General features: G+C 40.1%; 1 protein-coding gene and 1 non-coding gene across 4 annotated transcripts; both read left to right on the forward strand.

Annotated features, from left to right (window-relative positions):
- Positions 1-541: 541 nt before the first annotated feature.
- On the forward strand, positions 542-18,527 carry RBBP4 (RB binding protein 4, chromatin remodeling factor). Of its 3 annotated transcripts, none has more exons than XM_007468685.1 (12): positions 542-643; positions 1,201-1,348; positions 4,350-4,495; positions 11,280-11,453; positions 11,799-11,914; positions 12,028-12,188; positions 12,285-12,411; positions 12,847-12,924; positions 13,644-13,720; positions 14,145-14,202; positions 14,291-14,401; positions 17,524-18,519. In XM_007468685.1, the coding sequence occupies exons 1-12, from the start codon at positions 628-630 to the stop codon at positions 17,587-17,589; spliced, it is 1,278 nt and encodes a 425-aa protein (XP_007468747.1). In that variant the 5' UTR covers positions 542-627; the 3' UTR covers positions 17,590-18,519. The 3 variants fall into 3 exon arrangements, with proteins under 3 accessions (XP_007468747.1, XP_007468749.1, XP_007468748.1); XM_007468687.1 differs by having other exon boundaries at positions 564-643; positions 18,396-18,527; XM_007468686.1 differs by having other exon boundaries at positions 575-643; positions 1,204-1,348; positions 17,524-17,936.
- On the forward strand, positions 5,930-6,001 carry TRNAE-CUC (transfer RNA glutamic acid (anticodon CUC)). Its single transcript has one exon. It is a non-coding gene; the product is annotated as a tRNA-Glu (tRNA).
- Positions 18,528-18,923: the final 396 nt, after the last annotated feature.

The following is an 18,923-nucleotide window of genomic DNA, read 5'->3' on the forward strand; positions in this document are numbered from 1 at the left end:
TCGCAAAAAAAAAAAAAAAAAAAGTCCAAGGCCCACTTTTTTGGGCTTGCTTCATCAATAGTTCTTTCTAACAACTAAGGGAACAAATAAACTGGAGGACCTAGGAGAAAGGGACACTTGAATTAGACATCTCGAGGTCTGATAGAAGCCTTTTCTTGCAGCCTCACCCCCAGAGTTGACAACTAGACCCGAAAACATCTTAGACTCCTCATCTAAAGTCCTACTTGGAAGGGATCGCTAGCTTAACACCCTTCAAGAAAATGGCTGCACCCAGGAGCGTGCGGACTAAACCTCTCACGTGATCTCGAGAGGCGCACTCTCACCAACCCCGCGCGCGCGCAATCGAAGGAAGTCGGCTCCGGGCCTTGTGGGGGCAGGGGAGGAGCGCGCGCTTCGACCCCGCGGCAAGCGACTCTGCGCGTCTGGATAGGCTACGAACGCGGCTTCCCCGCCCACCTCGCCGCTCAGCGCGCTCCGATTGGCCGGTGTTGGCGCGAAGGTGCGCGAGTCGGCCCTCAATCAGGGGCAGCAGGAAACAATAGAGGCCGCGCGCGCAGAGCGAGCGCCCGCAGCCTCCCCGCCCCTCTCTCAAAGCTCAACCCGATCCCCGCGGCTTGCCTGCCCGCCATGGCCGACAAGGAAGGTGAGGGTGCCGGGGCGGCCACAGGAGAGCGGGGGTGCCGGGCTTGCGTAGCGGCCTCGACACGGCCTAACAGTGAGGACAGGCTGGACTCTGCTGAGTGCCGTACCCGCCATCGCAGGCGTGAGGAGAAATCGCCCCGCGGGGAGGGCTAACGGCGCGCCAGCTCCTCGGGAGCGGAGGCCCGGCGCAGCGGCGGGAGGGTGGCGGTGGGGGCCCCGGCGGGTGTTTGGTCCCTCCCCGCGCTCCCTGTCGGTCTACCTGTCTCTCTCCGGGTCTTCTTTGCAGCGCTCGCTACCCGCAGGGATCGGTGTTCGGGCCTCCTCGCGGGTTCTGTTCTGCCGACGCCGTCGCCCGAACGGCTAACGGCGTCTGGCCGGGATGACCCCAGCAGTTAGGCCCCGTGAAGCTGGAGAGCGGTGTTGGTGCCTGCGCCTCGGGGAGATTTAGACAAACCTCCATTTCAGAACCGGGATTCTGGAGCCGTGCCGGTAGCTTTGGAAGTGTTTACTCGGTTTCCATTTGTGGTCGCTAACTTAAATTTGTTTTTAATGTTTTAGCAGCCTTTGATGACGCAGTCGAAGAACGTGTGATCAATGAAGAATACAAAATATGGAAAAAGAACACTCCTTTTCTTTACGATTTGGTGATGACCCATGCTCTGGAGTGGCCCAGCCTAACTGCACAGTGGCTTCCTGATGTAACCAGGTGATAGGAATCTTTTGAACGTTATTTTGTTGTGTTCTCGGTGTAGATTTCTTGCATTGATTTTCCCTGTTTTTCTTTTCTCCAGTCACCCGTAGCGGACACGTGATCAGAACCTAGTGGTGACATTTTTTTTCTAGGCCAAAAAAGGCAAAATGTAAAACTACTTTGCAGTTTACCTGATAAGAGAAAACATGTTGTCTTCTTTATCTGATTCTGAATTGAATAGCCGTATTATAACTATAGTTGACCAAACAGTAATGTAAAGTTTGTCAGCTTTCAAAAAGTATTATGATGAGTCCAGTTCTTTCAACAAAAGAAATTTGAATCTCACAGTCATTGGTAGTAGCTGGTTAATGCAAAGGTGAATGTGACATGGTACCTGCCATTCAGAACAACATTTAGAAATTCTATATGTGTACTAAGTAAGTAAATTCCTTCAAAACTCAGGTCTTTAGAAGTCAAGATATTTGCGAATTGTGGTTATTTGGCTACGTTTCAGCTCAACAAGTTTTATATAAATGTTATTAATAACTTAAGAATAAGCCTGCTGCCTTCACATTGGCATTTTTTTAAAAAAAAATGGCGACATCTGTCCTAAGTATGTTAATAAGTACTTAGAAATTTAGAGCTGGAAGCTGGTTTATCAGGACCAGGAGGTCCCATATTCAGCTGATCATCAGAATTACTTGAGTTCAGGATAAGTGGAGTCATTTCTGTCAGGAGTTCTCAGTTCAAACCTCTTAGGAACTTGCGGCAGGATACTTGAGAATAGTTGAATGGTGATTCCAGATTTACTGTAGACATGTGCTAAATGATATTGGACCAGAGGATCCCAAATATTGGGCACCCCATACCTACTAAGTCATTCTAGAAAAGCTTTCCATATAATGTGATTAGCTATGTTTGGAAAGCGGTGAATAAGACTAAATAACCCAAGGCTGAAATCTGTTCTGTAGTTTTAGTAGCTTTCTACTTTATGAATTGAGGTAAATAAATCTTTCTGCAGTATTTGACATTGGTCCAGATATCCTTCCCCCCTTTTTTTTTGTATTCTGCTCGAATAACAATGTCATTTACTTATTTTTTTAGAATGAGGGGTCCTTTAAGCAACTGTCTCTAATGTCTACTGTTTACTGTGTGTGTGTGTGTTCTTTTTTATTCATATTTTGTTTCTAAACACAAAAACAAAAAACCATACAATCGTAGTTTTATAATATTCTTCCCTCCCTCACTTGCTCTGAGTCTTTAACTTTCTGAATGCAGGTATCCCCAACTTTATGTTGACAGCCCTCTTATCTTTCCTCTGTTTTTTCCCATGTAAGATGTAGACACCTATTAACTCTGTGCAGAGGAATTTCTGTTGATTTATCTCCAGACCCAACTTCTGAGCGCTACCTGAATTTTCAGCTATCTTATCTGGAGTATTTTATTGGCTTCCCCAACATGACATATTTCAAACTGAGTATATTTTTTCCATGGAGGTCCCAACCCAACTTTTTCTATTGTTCCCATTTCTCCTTTTCATAGTTGACTTTGGTTTGACATTTCTTAGATTTTTTCCCCCTTTATCCACTTGACAGTCCATTTATAAGCCCTGATCAATTCTTGTGTAGCATCTTTCCCATCTAGACCATGGGTTCTAGAACTTTAACAGGCATCATAATCAGCTGGAGGGATTGTAAAACAGATTTTTTTTTTTTTCAATTGACCACGCCTTGCAGCTTGGGGGATCTTAGTTCCCTGACCAGGGATTGAACCCGGGCCATGGCAGTGAAAGCACTGAGTCCTAACCACTGGACAACCAAGGAATTCCCTGCAGAACAGATTGTTGAGCACCACAAACCATCCCCCCCCCCCAAGTTTCAGATTGAGTAGGTCTATAGTGGATCTCAGAATTTGCATGCTCAAGTTCCCAGATGATGTTGATGCTATTGTTCCTGATACCACGCTTGAAGAACCTCTGCTTTACACTGTTAAATTAATCCTTCTGAGGTAACTCTGATGATGCTATGTCCCTTATAAATTTTCTATGGTTCTTTGTTCCTTACAGTAAAGAGTCCAGAATGCCTTAAGCTGGCATTCAGTACCCTAGAGTCTCATTTTAATCTGCTTTCTAGCCTTCTCTCTCACTTTGTTTTCCCACATTCAAAGTCAGATTTGGACTTCAGTTCTAGTTCTGTTAGTTGGCAGTTGTGATCTTAGGCAAGTTGCTTAATTTTCCCAAACCATCTTTAAATTAGAATAGTACTTCAGAGTGTTGTTATGGTGTTTAAGTGATATGAGGTATGTGAAATGCTTAACGTGGTGTCTGGTGCTTTGTAATCTTCCCTTTGCTTACTTCCCTTAGAATACTGTCTTCCAAAGCCCTTGTCCCCCTCTTCTAGATTATCTCTCATTTTGAGACCTGCTCAGGTAACACTTCTTCTAAGAATGTGTCCTTTATTCCAGAAGTAATCTTTCGTATCTAAATTTCCATGTTCTTGGGTACTTTTCATGAATTATATGTTGACTTGTGTTTAAAATGTTTGTGTATATGACTGTTTAATTGTCCCTGGTTTTTTGAGGATATGAATCACATCTTAATCATCTTTGTGCTTCAGTAGTATTTGAACAGTTAGTTTGCCTGATGTTACTTCCTTTCCCTTTTAATGACGTTAACCTAATGAAGTAACCTAAAGTGGTAGTATACCCACCAATTGGTTTCTTTCCCTCCAACTCCTTGTAAAGGGTGAGTAGCTAATTCGTATTTTATTCCATCAGACTTTTTCCTCAAAGTAATTGTAAATATTTGGCTAAGTTAAGAAATAATTATGAAATTAAGTGCTCTGTGGTCCTTATACTCAGCTCTATGGAAGATATGTGAAAAGTAGGAACTATGGCTCTTAATGACTTCTTCTCAAAACCTGGTTGTAATAGTGCCTTGTGCATACATGTATGTCACTGACTTTGTAGTCTCTCTTAGCGTACTGATTTGAATACTGACCATATATTCCTATTACAGACCAGAAGGGAAAGATTTCAGTATTCATCGACTTGTCCTGGGGACACACACGTCAGATGAACAAAACCACCTTGTGATAGCCAGTGTGCAGCTCCCTAACGATGATGCTCAGTTTGATGCTTCACACTACGACAGTGAAAAAGGAGGTAGGAATCTTAAAGGTGAAGGAAGGAATGATATATGGGTTATATTTTTCATATCTCTAAATTATCATAAAGAGTGTACAGTTTGATAAAGTAGTCTCTCAAGTCGGGAACAAGATAACTAAGCTTTGGAAAGCCTGATTTTGCAGTATAGATATTAGATGTCAGAAGACATATTTAACACATACTTGGTTCTGTACCTTTTCTATAAACTTTCTTCAACTAAATTTGGTGGTGGGAAAATTGAAAGAAGCAAAAATCCACCATATATTACTGCTACGCATGCTTGCATTCTCAACATGGGAGATACTGCCCCTGCGGGAGTGAAAATTGGTTCTCAGAGCGGGGTGTGTGTGAAAACAATCTTATTCTTTAAACTGTTTAAAGCACAGAAATACATAGCATGCATAAACAAATACACAGGAATTTCATCAAGGTATCAAAAAAATGTCCTACAAGGTTCCTTACAGGGGCAATAATGGAAAAAAAGGTTGAAAAACACTGGCTTAAATTACACTTTCTGGGTTTAAGTGGTAGAAATGACTTAACCATGGCATTTGCTATATAGTATATAAAAATTGAGTGTTTAATTATATCCTATTTTTAGGAGATATCCTAAGGGCTTAACTGTTCATGAAATACTTTTTCCCTTTCAGAAGAGATAGAAATGAGTGGGTTTCCTTTATTGTTGTCCTTGAACTCAAATTATTACTGGGAGGTAGAAGACAGGCTCTCAGTATTGAGATTTGTGCCAAAAATGAATGTTTAATGTTTTTTATCTTAGATTTCTCCTGATTAGCAGAATCCATTCTTTTATCTGAGATATTTTGGGTTCCAGTTACTTGCCAGGATTGTAATGTACTGTTATTCTTTTGATCATTCCATATTTAGCTTAGGGTAATATAGAATGCAAAATAAGTTCTTAGGATAAAGGTCAGCAAACATGATTTTGTGTCGCTGACCCAAGTGTGTGAACTATAGGATATGGTTACTACAGAGTTATTCTCTAGGCATCAGTGATTGAGGGGATAAAACACTGAACTTAAGAGTCAAGACTGGGACTTCCCTGGCAATCCAGTGGTTAAGGCTTCGCCTTCCAATTCACGGGGTGTGAGTTTGATCCCTGGTCGGGGAGCTAAGATCCCACATGCCTTGCGGCCAAAAAATCAAAACATAAAACAGAAACAATATTGTAACAAATTCAATAAAGACTTTAAAAGTGGTCCACATCAAAAAAAAAAAAAAAGAATCAGAAGATGGGCTTGAGACCCTGTTGGGCTGCTCACTAGCTGTGTGGTTTGAGGATAAATCATTTAGCCTCTCTGAGCCTGTTTCCTTTTTATTAAATTGTCTTTAAATAGGACTTTTGGTTATTTAGACATAAAGCAAATATTCTGATTGGTAACATAATAAATCATTTTTAATAAAGCAGGGAATTCCCTGGTGGTCCAGTGGTTAGGACTCCATGCTCTCACTGTGGGGGCCCTGGTTGGATCCCTGGTCAGGGAACTAAGATTCGGCAAGCCTGCACAGTGCAGCCAAAAAAAAAAAAAAAAAAATTGAAGCAAATATAAAATACTGTGAACCTCCCTCCCCCTGTAAATCTATCCCGTATGGATCGCTGTTAAATTAATAGTTTTCTGAATGGTTTATCTATCCCATTTATTGTATCACTCATTCAATAAATATATTAAGTACTTACTGTATGCCAGGCAATTTTTCTTGGTACTGGGAATACAGCATAAAATATACTTTCCTGGCCTGGTGTATCTTGGACATCTTCCTGTGTGAGCATATGGAGATGTGCCTCCTTTTTGATGGCTGTATACTATACTATAATTAACCAGCCCTCAATTAACATTTAAGTGGTTTCCAATCTTTTGGCTTCAAAAACAGTTCTTGTACATGTATCTTGCATAGTTTTGCTGTAGAATGATTAAGTGGAATGCTAATCAAGCGGCAAGAACATTTTCAATTATAATTGGTACTGCTAAGTTGCCCTCCAAAGAAAGATTCACAATTTCACCAATAGCAGATGTATTGATGTCTGTTTCTGCATGCCTTTGCCAACATTGAATGTAATACTACACTCTTTATTTTACTTTGCTTTTTTTTTTTTTTCCTTTAATGGCTGCACCACACTGCTTGCAGGATCTTAGTTCCCTGACCAGGGATCAAACCCGTGCCCTCAGCAGTGAAAGCACGGAGTCCTAACCACTGGACTGCCGGGGAATTCCCTACTTTGCTTTTTAAGTTATTCGTAATGTTGGACCTATTTTAAAATATTTGTCTTTTGTCTGTCTCTCTTGAGCTGCCTATTTGTTTTTTGCTCATTTTTTCTTTTGAGTTATCTCTCTGTATAAGGTAAGTTATCCCTAACTAATAGGTTATAGGTAATTTTTTCCCTCTTTATTTTATAATTTTGAGTCCTATTTTGTTTAGAAGCTGTGAATTTTAAATTATCCAGCTTTCCTCTGGTGTCCTTCCGATTTTGTCATTCACTGAAAGGCCTTCATTCCAAGATTTTAAAATAGCTAGCTGTTGTTTTCTGGTACTTTTGTGTTTTGACCATTAAAACTTTAATCTTTCTTGTATTTGTTTTGGTTTTAGGGATGAAATAGGAATCCGAGTTTTTTCTAAGTGGTTAGCAATTTTTTTTTAATGCCATTTGCTGACTAATCCATTTTCTTCACTGTTTTTGTTGTTTTAAGTAGAGTTGATTTACAATATTGTGTTAGTTTCAGGTGTTTGGCATAGTGATTCATTAGGTCTGGGGGGTTTTTTGGGGTTTTTCTATATTCCATTATAGGTTACTACAAGATATTGAGTATACAGTAAGTCCTTGTTGCTTATCTATTTTATGTATAGTAGTTTGTATCTATTAATCCCATACTCCTGGTTTATCCCCCCCAACCCCTCCCCTTTGGTAACCATCAGTTTGTTTTCTATGTCTGTGAGTCTGTTTCTGTTTTGTATATAGATTCACTTGTATTCTTTTTTAGATTCCTCATATAAGTCTTCCCTGGTTTTTGAAATGGCATCTTTTAACATACACTCCAGTCTTTCTGGTAACTGAGTTTTTTGAGTGGTATCAAACCAATTTACTTTTATGTTCTGATGATACCTTTATCCCCCTTACTAATACTTAATAATAGAGGAACTATGAAAAATACCAGTAATATGGATGATACATTTCTATGGCTGTATTTTGCCCTATTTAATCCTCACAAGGAAACCGATACTTACAGTTGTTTTGTAACTTGCCCTAAGTTTACATAGCATATCAGCTCCCATTCCTTCCTTTTCTCTTACTATTACCTCTCCTTCGTCCTTCAAATCACCCTCGGAGTGCTTGAAGTGGGGCAGGTGCTCTCCATGTGGTCTCAACAGTGGTGGAAGTAGATATATACTAATGTCTTCTTAAAGCTTCTTGGGTTGTTGTTAGATAGATAGCTTCCTAGTCCCTCCTTGCTCTCAGATGAAATGTCCTGGACTCTCAGATTGAACTATTGTAATTGATTACCATCTACTTGACCCCATTTGGTTTGAGGTACTTGGTGGCAGACAGCTTCAAAAGATCATTAAACTTTCAAAGAGAAAGAACTAAAAACTGGCTTACGCTTGTTTTGACATTAAAAAGAATGTGTGTGTTTATATTAGATTCAGCCTGGCTGTGGTCACATTTTAAGCCTGAAAATAGATTCGGTTTAAAAGTTTACTTCAGACTCTGTTACCAGGATCTTCAAATATCAACAGATTTATTTTTAGCAACTTATTTGGGGAATGGGTTGGGGGGGCGTTTGTTTTTGTTTTTAAGTAATCTTTAGTCTTTTGCCTCAATATATAATAAACTATTACTGAATCATGATGAAATAATGGAATATTTGACTCAAGATGTTACAACTTATTCTTCTTAGTTTCAAAATGTTTATGGACTCAAAAAAACGGTACGGTGGTAGAAATTAGAATGCCAGTTTTCTAGTTTGTCAGGCAGCATTGGTTGGGAGGGACACAGTGGTACCTTGCAGGAGGATGAGAGAGGGCTGGAGGTGTTCCGTATTTTTATCTGTGTGGTAGTTCCCCTGATATATGCATATGTAAAAATTCGTCAGGCTAGACACTTTTACAATATTGTTATGTCTCAGTCTTTTTTTTTTTTTCAAAAGCATTGACTAATTTAATCCTCACATCCACGGTGACATTGGTACTTTTGTTTTTAATTAATTTATTATTTTTGCTGTGTTGGGTCTTCGTTTCTGTGCGAGGGCTTTCTCTAGTTGTGGCAAGCGGGGGCCACTCTTCATCGTGGTGCGTGGGCCTATCACTATCGCGGCCTCTATTGTTGCGGAGCACAGGCTCCAGACGCACAAGCTCAGTAGTTGTGGCTCATGGGCCTAGTTGCCCCGCGGCATGTGGGATCCTCCCAGACCAGGGCTTGAACCTGTGTCCCCTGCATTAGCAGGCAGATTCTCAACCACTGCGCCACCCACGGAAGCCCCAGTCTCAGTCTTTTTAAATGGTATTTTATATGGAGAGAAGCAAACAAAATAGCAATATAGTTAGACCTTGATAGTCATTCAATTTATTGTACATTGCTACCTCGGTCTTTCTTTCCTACATCAGATTTGGCCTTTTGCGTATCACCTTCAACTTGGGGAATCTATTTGTTAAATAGATAAATCCTCATCTTCATAAATCTCAATTGTGGATCCTCTAAGCTGATTTCTTATTACTGTACTTCAACTGCAGTTGGAGGGGGGAGGCCTCTGATTAGTAGTATATAGCTGATACTGAAATAACCCACATTATATAACAATTACCCCTTGCTCTGTGGGCTCCATGCCAGCTATTGCTCTTTCCTTGTTGGTATCTCTTTTCTGGCAATTATTCTTTTCTGTCATAGTCATCTATAATTGTGTGCTTATCTTATCTCCCTGTGTTTGGACTCAAAGTTCTTTGAGATCACATATCCTAATCATGCCTTCTTTTTTTACAATGTAGATGCTTGTGGTCTAGAATTCTGGGGGGAAAATTGTTTAATGTGTTTGGGGTTTTTTTTTCTCTTTTAGAGTCTATTTTGAACTGTTTCTAGGTTTTTAGCTTGTTTAAACCACTGCTTTTCAACTTATAAAGTTATTTTGAGGTTGAAAGTTATCTGCTAATTATATTACCCAACTATGTCTCTGCTTTTTGAAAAGATTTTTGTCCTTCAGAGTGTCGTTTTCATCTACAAGTTACTCTCATAACTTTGTTTTATGGGTAAGGTATTTGAGGTTCAGGGAAATTGAAGGCCTTCACCAAAACCACCAAGATAGTAAGTGGCAGAGTCAGTTATGCCGTGGCCTTACTCTTACTCAGGTACCTTATCATGCTGCCTTCTGTAATTCTTTGGCTACTTATTAACTACCTTTGTTTAAATATTGCTTTGCCAAGATTTACATAATCACAAATTATATTGTTATACATTTTATAATGGTACTTGGGAGAATTCTGTAAGTGCATACAGTAGTCAAATATGAATAAAAAATGTTTTTGTCTAGTCCTTGCCTACCTGGTTTATTTCAACCAAGGACTCTGGTTGGCAAGTGTAAGTGGGAGGTCAGGAAAGTGGAACCAGCTGTTGTGGCTCTGTTTTTCTTCACTGGTGTGAGGAAAGATGTGACGGTATTTCAGAAAGGTCATCCCAAACTAGAGTTTCAAATAAATAGTAAAAGGGACTCTTTAGTACCTAGCACACTGTGTACTTGATATTCATTAAAACAGTAACTTCGATTTTACTTATTGAGCACATTTATTTTGATAGTTTAAGTGAGGCTTGAAAGCCACTTAGTGAGAATTTTTGAAGTGGAGTCAGTAGTGTTCCTTAGGCTTCCCTGGTGGCGCAGTGATTGAGAGTCCGCCTGCCGATGCAGGGAACGCGGGTTTGTGCCCCGGTCCAGGAAGATCCCACATGCCGCGGAGTGGCTGGGCCCGTGAACCATGGCCGCTGAGCCTGTGCGTCCGGAGCTTGTGCTCCGCAATGGGAGAGGCCACAACAGTGAGAGGTCCGCGTACCACAAAAAAAAAAAAAGTGGTCCTTACTTTTAGATAGTAATGTAATACTTATTAGGTATATTATTACCTAAATCATTGTAGGTATAGCTGAAAGAGTACCAGGCTAGGGATCAGAAAAATAGGGATTCAATTTAGGTTCTGCCATAGTCAAGTCACCATAAACAAATTAATGTAGGTCTTCTGAGCTTCTCTTTTCTTGTGTAAAATTTTTATTTTTTTATTTTTTATTTTTGGCTGCGTTGGGTCTTTGTTGCTGCGTGCGGGCTTTCTCTAGTTGTGGCGAGCGGGGACTGCTCTTCGTTGCAGTGCGCAGGCTTTTCACTGCTGTGGCTTCTCGTTGCAGAGCACGGGCTCTAGGCTCACGGGCTCTAGAGCGCAGGCTCAGTAGTTGTGGCGCACAGGCTTAGTTGCTCCGCCGCCTGTGGGATCTTCCTGGCCCAGGGCTCGAACCCGTGTCCCCTGCATTGGCAGGCGGATTCTTAACCACTGCGCCACCAGGGAAGCCCTCGTGTAAAATTTGTGGAGATAATAACTCTTCCCTACGCTGTAGGGTTATGCTAAGAATCAAATGAAATAAGGAATGTGAACGCACTTTATACTGCTAACAAATTTTTAGATTGCTTCTAGTATTAAGCCAGTTCATTGATTAAAAGCCTTGCCTGTGTCATACTTTGAGTGACATAGAGTAGCTCTTGCTTTGTCCTCATTTGCAGTTAATTTATTGTATTTACAGAATTTGGAGGTTTTGGCTCGGTTAGTGGAAAAATTGAAATAGAAATCAAGATCAACCATGAAGGAGAAGTAAACAGGGCACGCTATATGCCCCAGAACCCTTGCATCATTGCCACAAAGACTCCATCCAGTGATGTTCTTGTTTTTGACTATACGAAACATCCTTCTAAACCAGGTACTTGCCCTCTTCGATTCAAATACAAATGATGAGTCATTGTGGGGATACATTGCTTCTCTCAATTTTAATTGCTTGTTATTCTTTGTATAACTTAACATCTTATATTTATATTGATATGTGTGGGTACTCTTCCTTCATCCTTCTTCCCTACGTGGGGAAAAAAAATGCTCTTTTACATAGGATAGAATGTGCAGCTCTTAAGCGTTATCTATTTGGTCATAATGGGTCTGTATATCTCATAAAAAGTAAGAGCTTTAGACCTCTTGATAAAAATTCCATTATACTTAGTAGATCCAAAGAGGAAGTGGACTGGATAGTCTTGATGTGTCTGTTACGTTGTAGACCCTTCTGGAGAGTGCAACCCAGACTTGCGTCTCCGTGGACATCAGAAGGAAGGCTACGGGCTTTCTTGGAACCCAAATCTCAGTGGGCACTTACTTAGTGCTTCAGATGACCATGTGCGTATCCTTTCCATTTTGAAGCAAATCTGGGCTAGTTATATCAGTTTTTTTCCTCTGGGGTGTGTCAGGAAGTGACACCCTTTTATATAATAGTTAATTTTTCATTTAAGACTATCTGCCTATGGGACATCAGTGCTGTTCCAAAGGAAGGAAAAGTTGTGGATGCGAAGACCATCTTTACAGGGCATACAGCAGTAGTAGAAGACGTCTCCTGGCATCTGCTCCATGAGTCTCTGTTTGGGTCAGTTGCTGATGATCAGAAACTTATGATGTGAGTAGAATCCATTTTTTTCTCAATATATTATCTAAGTTTTATATTTAGTTACCCATTTCAAGCTTTTTTCCTGTTTTTTCTCTTTTACTAAAGCTGGGATACTCGTTCAAACAATACTTCCAAACCGAGCCACTCAGTTGATGCTCACACTGCTGAAGTGAACTGCCTTTCTTTCAATCCTTATAGTGAGTTCATTCTTGCCACAGGATCAGCTGACAAGGTCAGTGTGATTTATTCTACAAGAAAACAGGGTGGATTTCTCTGGCTTTTGTTGTTAATATTTATTTATTTGGCTGTGTCGGGTCTTAGTTGTGGCATGCAGAATCTTTCGTTGTGGCACGCAGGCTTCTCTCTAGTTGTGGCGCGCAGGTTTTCTCTTCTCTAGTTGTGGTGCATGGCTCTCTAGTTGAGGTGTGTGAGCTCAGTAGTTGTGCTGCGCGGGCCTACTTGCCCTGCGGCGTGTGGGATCTTAGTTCCCTGACTGGGGAATCAAACCCGTGTCCCCTGTATTGGAAGGCGGATTCTTTACCACTGGACCACCAGGGAAGTCCCTCTCTGGCTTCTTTTGAATGCACAGAGATCTTTTAGTTATGGATTTTCTTTTTCTCAATAAAAAAATTTTATTGATTGTACTTGCTTTCATTTTTGTATGTAGACTGTTGCCTTGTGGGATCTGAGAAATCTGAAACTTAAGTTGCATTCCTTTGAATCACATAAGGATGAAATATTCCAGGTGAGAGAAACTAATGTTCCTCCCCCCGCCCCAAGGGAAACCTGAATGTGGGAGTGGGCACACTTGTGCCTTATCCCATTGCTATAAGTAATAAAAATCATCTTTATGCCTATGCTGATCTCTGTGTGAATTGGGATTGTTTTCCCTCCATTGTTTATCCGTAAGCTGATCATTTGTCACCTGCACTCTTGAGGTATTAAACTTAGTGCCTGATTATTTTATCTGCCTTGTTCCTGATGCTTGTCTCTTCCCTTATTTCCACTCCTTTATCCTTTATAACTTGCTGTATGTTAATTTCACAGTTCATTCGTAAAGTACTTACTCCGTGTTTTCTGCCTTATCCGTTTAATTAAGCTCCATATGCAAAGCCCTCTGACTCAGTTCAAGAAATAATTGTTACATTATGTTGGAAGCTTAATGCAAGGGCACTGTGAGGAGTACATTATAGTCTTTGCAGTCCTATGTGTAATACTGAATTCATTATAAGTACTCGGGTAAATAATTACTTTGTGTGTGAGCTGTACTTTAGTTCTTAGGTCAGCACTGGATGACATTTGGCTAGAAGCTGGAATTAGACAATAAGAATAAATGAGATCTTCAAAAATATGAAATAGAACAAAAGCTGATATCCTGGGTTGAGTAACGGGTTAAATTGTTAAATATAATGTTAGATTTTTTCCCCTCAATTTTCTAATTGATGGCTTTTTTCTTACGTATAGGTTCAGTGGTCGCCTCACAATGAGACTATTTTGGCTTCCAGTGGTACTGATCGCAGACTGAATGTCTGGGATTTAAGGTAAGTCTTGTTAATTATTACTCTTTGTGGAGTTATTTTCTTGCACTTTCCAGAATTACTCAAGGTAAATCTGTTTTAACATTTATTTATTTATTTATTTATTTTTGGCTGTGTTGGGTCTTCGTTGCTGCGCATGGGCTTTCTCTAGTTGCGGCGAGTGGGGGCTACTCTTCGTTGTGGTGCGCGGGCTTCTCATTGCGGTGGCTTCTCTTGTTGTGGAGCACAGGCTCCAGGCGTGAGGGCTTCAGTAGTTGCAGCACGTGGGCTCAGTAGTTGTGGCTCGTGGGCTTAGTTGTTCTGCGGCATGTGGGATCTTCCTGGACCAGGGATTGAACCCGTGTCCCCTGCATTGGCAGGCGGATTCTTAACCACTGCGCCACCAGGGAAGTCCCTGTTTTAACTTCTAAAAATGTTTTTGTGCTAGTAAAATTGGAGAGGAACAATCCCCGGAAGATGCAGAAGATGGGCCACCAGAATTGTTGGTATGTTACAGATATTGAGCAGAACTGAAATAGTTTGTGATTTTTTTGTCCTCTGTCTGCTTTTCATCTGTTTTCCTTCCTCTTTCAGTTTATTCATGGTGGTCACACTGCCAAGATATCTGATTTCTCCTGGAATCCCAATGAACCTTGGGTGATTTGTTCTGTATCAGAAGACAATATCATGCAAGTTTGGCAAATGGTAAGTGTTTCTTTATTTGGGCGAGTTTAGATAAATGAGACCTAGTATCACTTCATATTTATATACTTCATCAGTACAACTGGCAACTCTGTTCAGTTTACTCCCGAGTGTGACTTGCCTGCACATTATCATTTTCAGCTGCCTACCCTTTAACTTTATCAAGTTGTCTCACTGGTATCTCGAACTCAACTAAACAAAACTAATCTTTTCTTTTCTCCTTCCTTTCCTTACTCCCCTTATCTCCTGACTTTTTGTTTTCTATATGGCTTCAATGTCTCCCCAGCTCACTAGATTTGAAAACTCAGGTCTTCCTCTATTGTCTGTTCACCTCTAGGTGCGGTTCACTTATCAGATTTTATATTGTTGATCTCTGCAGTGCTTCTCCTGTCTTTACTCATCTTACAGATATAACCAACTTTCCTGTTTCTATTCTACACCTAGTTTTTGGTCAGGTTCTCATTACTACTTGCTGGGCTATTGCAGTAACCTCCTAATTGTTGGCTTGCCTCCTGTTTTTCCCTCTTTGCTAGCAGTCGAATCTTTAGGCGAGCATTCCCTTGAAATTACTTATGAACATGCCTAGCACAGTTCCTACTGCAGTGTCACAGCATCAAAGAGTACCATTTCTTCATGAAACTTACCTAGATGCCAAAAACATTCCCTGCCTTTATACCCCAATTGAAGGTGATCACCCTTTGAATTTTCAGAGCACTTAAAATTTAATAAAAGCAACTGTAATGTCTGATATATAGCAATACAAGAAACAGTTGCCTAGTGGAGATGGATAGTGGTGATAGCTGCACACAGTGTGAATGGACTTAATGCCACTGAACTGTACAGTTAAACACGGTTATGATGGTAAATTTTGTAATGTGTCTTTTACCACAAGTTACAAAACAACTGCATGACTTTTAAGTGACAGTAGCCTAATAAATGAAAATAATTCAAAAGAAACTTTTGGTGTCTCAGAGTAGATCTAGAGCCAGGAAGAAGCACCAGAGGTGAGTTTTTGGCTCAACATGAGGAAAAAAGTTTTTGATATTCAGAACTTTCTTACGGAATAGCCCTATTAATCAAAAATAAAGAAATAAAATGGGAGTATTTGTGGCCTATGAGATTAACACATTATATACTGCATCAATACTTTGGAATATTATGTATCAGAATGAAGTATACTTAGTTTTATAAGCTATTCATGATATGCTAATAAGTAGGAAAAAAGCAAATTATAGAACAGCATGATAGAATCCCTCTTATTAAAATTTGGGTATCTAGTCTTATGTTTAATTATATGTAACTATTTAATAGAAGGCTATTTGCCAAAATGTGGTTGGTATGTTTAGAGAATTCTTGTTTTCTTCTTTATACCTTTCTGTATTATAATTTTTTATAATAAGGATCCACTTTATCCTTTTCCTTGTAACCCACCCACACAAAATTAATATCAAAAATTAGAGTTCTAACAAGAAAGTGAAATGGGCTGCCTTAGATAGCCTGTCAGTGAAAGGTATTTTAGTGGTTGTCATGGGAATGTTGTAGGAGATTAAGCTACATCACCTTCAAGGCCATCACCTCCAGTCCAGGTTGTTACTTTACTCCGTTTTTGGGGGGTGTGTTTGTTTTGTTTTGTTTTTAAGAATTATTGTGGTATAATAAGTAGTAAGCATTTGGTCTTTGTCCAGGTTCCTGGCACAGAGTTCCTAAAACCCTTGGGATTTCCTGAGTGGTAGGAGTCTCTATTGCTATTTATAAGTAGCTGCTTTTGGCCTCACCTGAGTTTAGGCTAAGGGGGTAACTTAAGGGGGCCCCTATAAAAACTCTTGGGAAAGCTCCATAAAAAGCTTTTGATTTCATGAGCTTCTGGGTTGGTGAATATATCAATGCCACCAGAAAGGGTGTGGAAGCTCTGTGCTCCATCCCCACCTTGCCCTGTGCATCTCTTCCATTTGGCCATTCCTGAGTTATACTCTTTATAATAAACCAGTAGAGCGCTTTCCTGAGTTCTGTGAATCATTCCAGCAAATCATCAAACCTGGCTGTGAGAAAATTTATAGCCAAGTTGGGCAGGAGTACTTGGGTAGCCTGGGCACTCAGGGCTTGACACTGGCCTCTGCTGAAGTGAGGGTAGTCTTGTGGGGTTGAGCCCTTGGTCACAGTGCTATCTCCAGGTGGTCAGCATCAGGATTGAACTGAGTTGTTGGACACCCCATTAGTGTCAGGGGAGAAGATATCACACTTTTGTTGTCAGACTACTCACATAATTGTGTACATTGTTTGTCCCTGTAGTCAGATTGAAAGCTAAGACTATCCCATCCTCTGTAGCACCTACCCTAGTGATACTAAGTGCATAGTAGATACTGAGAACAGTAAGTTTTGCCCAAGTGAAAGTGGTCTCTGTTTAAGATGCTCTTGGATATGGGTATTTCATCAAGTCGTACAAGTAGAGTTTATTTTATGCAAGAACAGTTTCTCTTTTTAAAATATTTATAAATTGAGATTTAGAACATGGTTTTTGCAGTACAGTCACAGAATTGTGCAACCATCACTACAGTCAGTTACCCCAGAAAGAAACCCCACACCCAGTAGCCATCCCTCCCATTTGCCTCCAGTCCACCCAGTACTAGGCAACCATTAATCTACTTTCTCTGTGGATTTGCCTATTCTGCACATTTAATATAAATGAAATCATACAATATGTGACTGACTTTTTTTATTGCCAAATAATACTCCATTGTATGGATATATCATTTTATTTGTCCATTTATCAGTTGATGGACATTTGTGTTGTTTTTACTTTTTGACTGTTACGAATAATGTCTGATTAAAAGACTCAAGGTTGATTATCAAGACAAATGGTAACAATACTTCAGTTTTTAGGGACTATCCTAATCCGGGGGGTTGGCCTGTGGCCAGCTGCCTGTCTTATTTGGCACGCAACTATACTTACCCATTTGCAGGTTGTCTGTGGCTACTTTCATCCAACAACTGCAGAGTTGAATAGTTAAAACAGACTATATGCCCCACAGTCTGTCTCCCTGGCCTTGTCTATTTGAAACTTTAACTTCAAGAAGTAACTTTCATGTTTACTCAATATCCTTTTCTCTTTTTCTTGTTTTTGGCAGGCAGAGAACATTTATAATGACGAAGACCCTGAAGGAAGCGTGGATCCAGAAGGACAAGGATCCTAGAGAATGTCTGCACTTCTTGTGATTTTAGACTCCCCTTTTCTTCCTCTCAACCCTGAGATTGATTTAACACTGGTTTTGAGACACAGACGTTGGTTATCCCTCTAAAATAAGTTCTATCAACAATGTTATTAGTCCAAACAGAAGGTGTTTTCTAAATATTAACTGGGGGCTTCTTGATTCAGGAAAGCCACAGACTTATATTTAAATTTTCTTCAGGAATTTTCTAGTAACAGAGGTCTAAAGTAGCCACAAAAAGGGGAATATTGTGAGTGGTTATTTTTCTTCTTATGCTGTATCCCCAAGTTTTTCTGACTCATTTAAGTAAATGCTAGAGTGATTAAGAAATAGAGCCAAGTGAGGTAGGTGTCTGAGCCATGAAGTATAAATATTACAAGATGTCATTTTTATTCAGGAAATAGGGGAGATTCAAGTCATATAAATTCCTGCTCTAAAATCTTCACACCGAACTTGCCAGGATACACATTTTCTTACATAGACCAGTCTCCTCTCAGTTTCTTCAGTTAAGTCAAAACAATGTGTTCCTCTTTCCCCATATATTTTTGCTTGTTAGTGTATTTCTTGAGCTGTTTTCATATTATTTCTTTCCTTTCTGTGAAATGGTTTAAACAAAAAAAACAAAAAAAAAACTTGGGACCACCAAGTTGTAAAGATGTATGTTTTTACCTGACAGTTATACCACAGGTAGACTGTCCAGTTAAATTGAGAAGAGCGAATCAATAGCTTGTATTTGTTTTTAAAATTAAATTAATCCTGGATAAGAGTTGCTTTTTTTTTTTTTTTTTAAGGAGTTAGTCCTTGACCACTAGTTTGATACCATCTCTATTTTGGGTGACCTGTTTCACCAGCAGGCCTGTTACTCTCCATGACTAACTGTGTAAGTGCTTATAATGGAATAAATTGCTTTTCTACATAATCCCACGCTGATGGGTTTTATTTAATATATAATATCGATCAAACACCAGTCTCTGGCGTCTAGAAGAGTTGTTCAGGTGACAGTTAATTTTCTATGGTCTTTGACTACCAAGAGCAGAATTAAATATAATAGACCCAGAGGTATAGCAAAGAGCTTTACTCCTTCCCAGGGGAAGTGAAAGACATAAAATGCTGAATCAGAGGTGCACAGATTAGTCTTTGATAAAATAACGTCTTTTTGAAGTCTATCTCTGGAGAACTACATGAACATTCAAGAATGTCAGGGGCTGGGCTTCCCTGGTGGCGCAGTGGTTGGGAGTCTGCCTGCCGATGCAGGGGACACGGGTTCGTGCCCCGGTCTGGGAAGATCCCACATGCCGCGGACCAGCTGGGTCCGTGAG

Source organism: Lipotes vexillifer, unplaced genomic scaffold, assembly GCF_000442215.2.
Source record: "Lipotes vexillifer unplaced genomic scaffold, Lipotes_vexillifer_v1.1 scaffold1261, whole genome shotgun sequence".
In the NCBI taxonomy this organism is placed as follows: domain Eukaryota; kingdom Metazoa; phylum Chordata; class Mammalia; order Artiodactyla; family Lipotidae; genus Lipotes; species Lipotes vexillifer.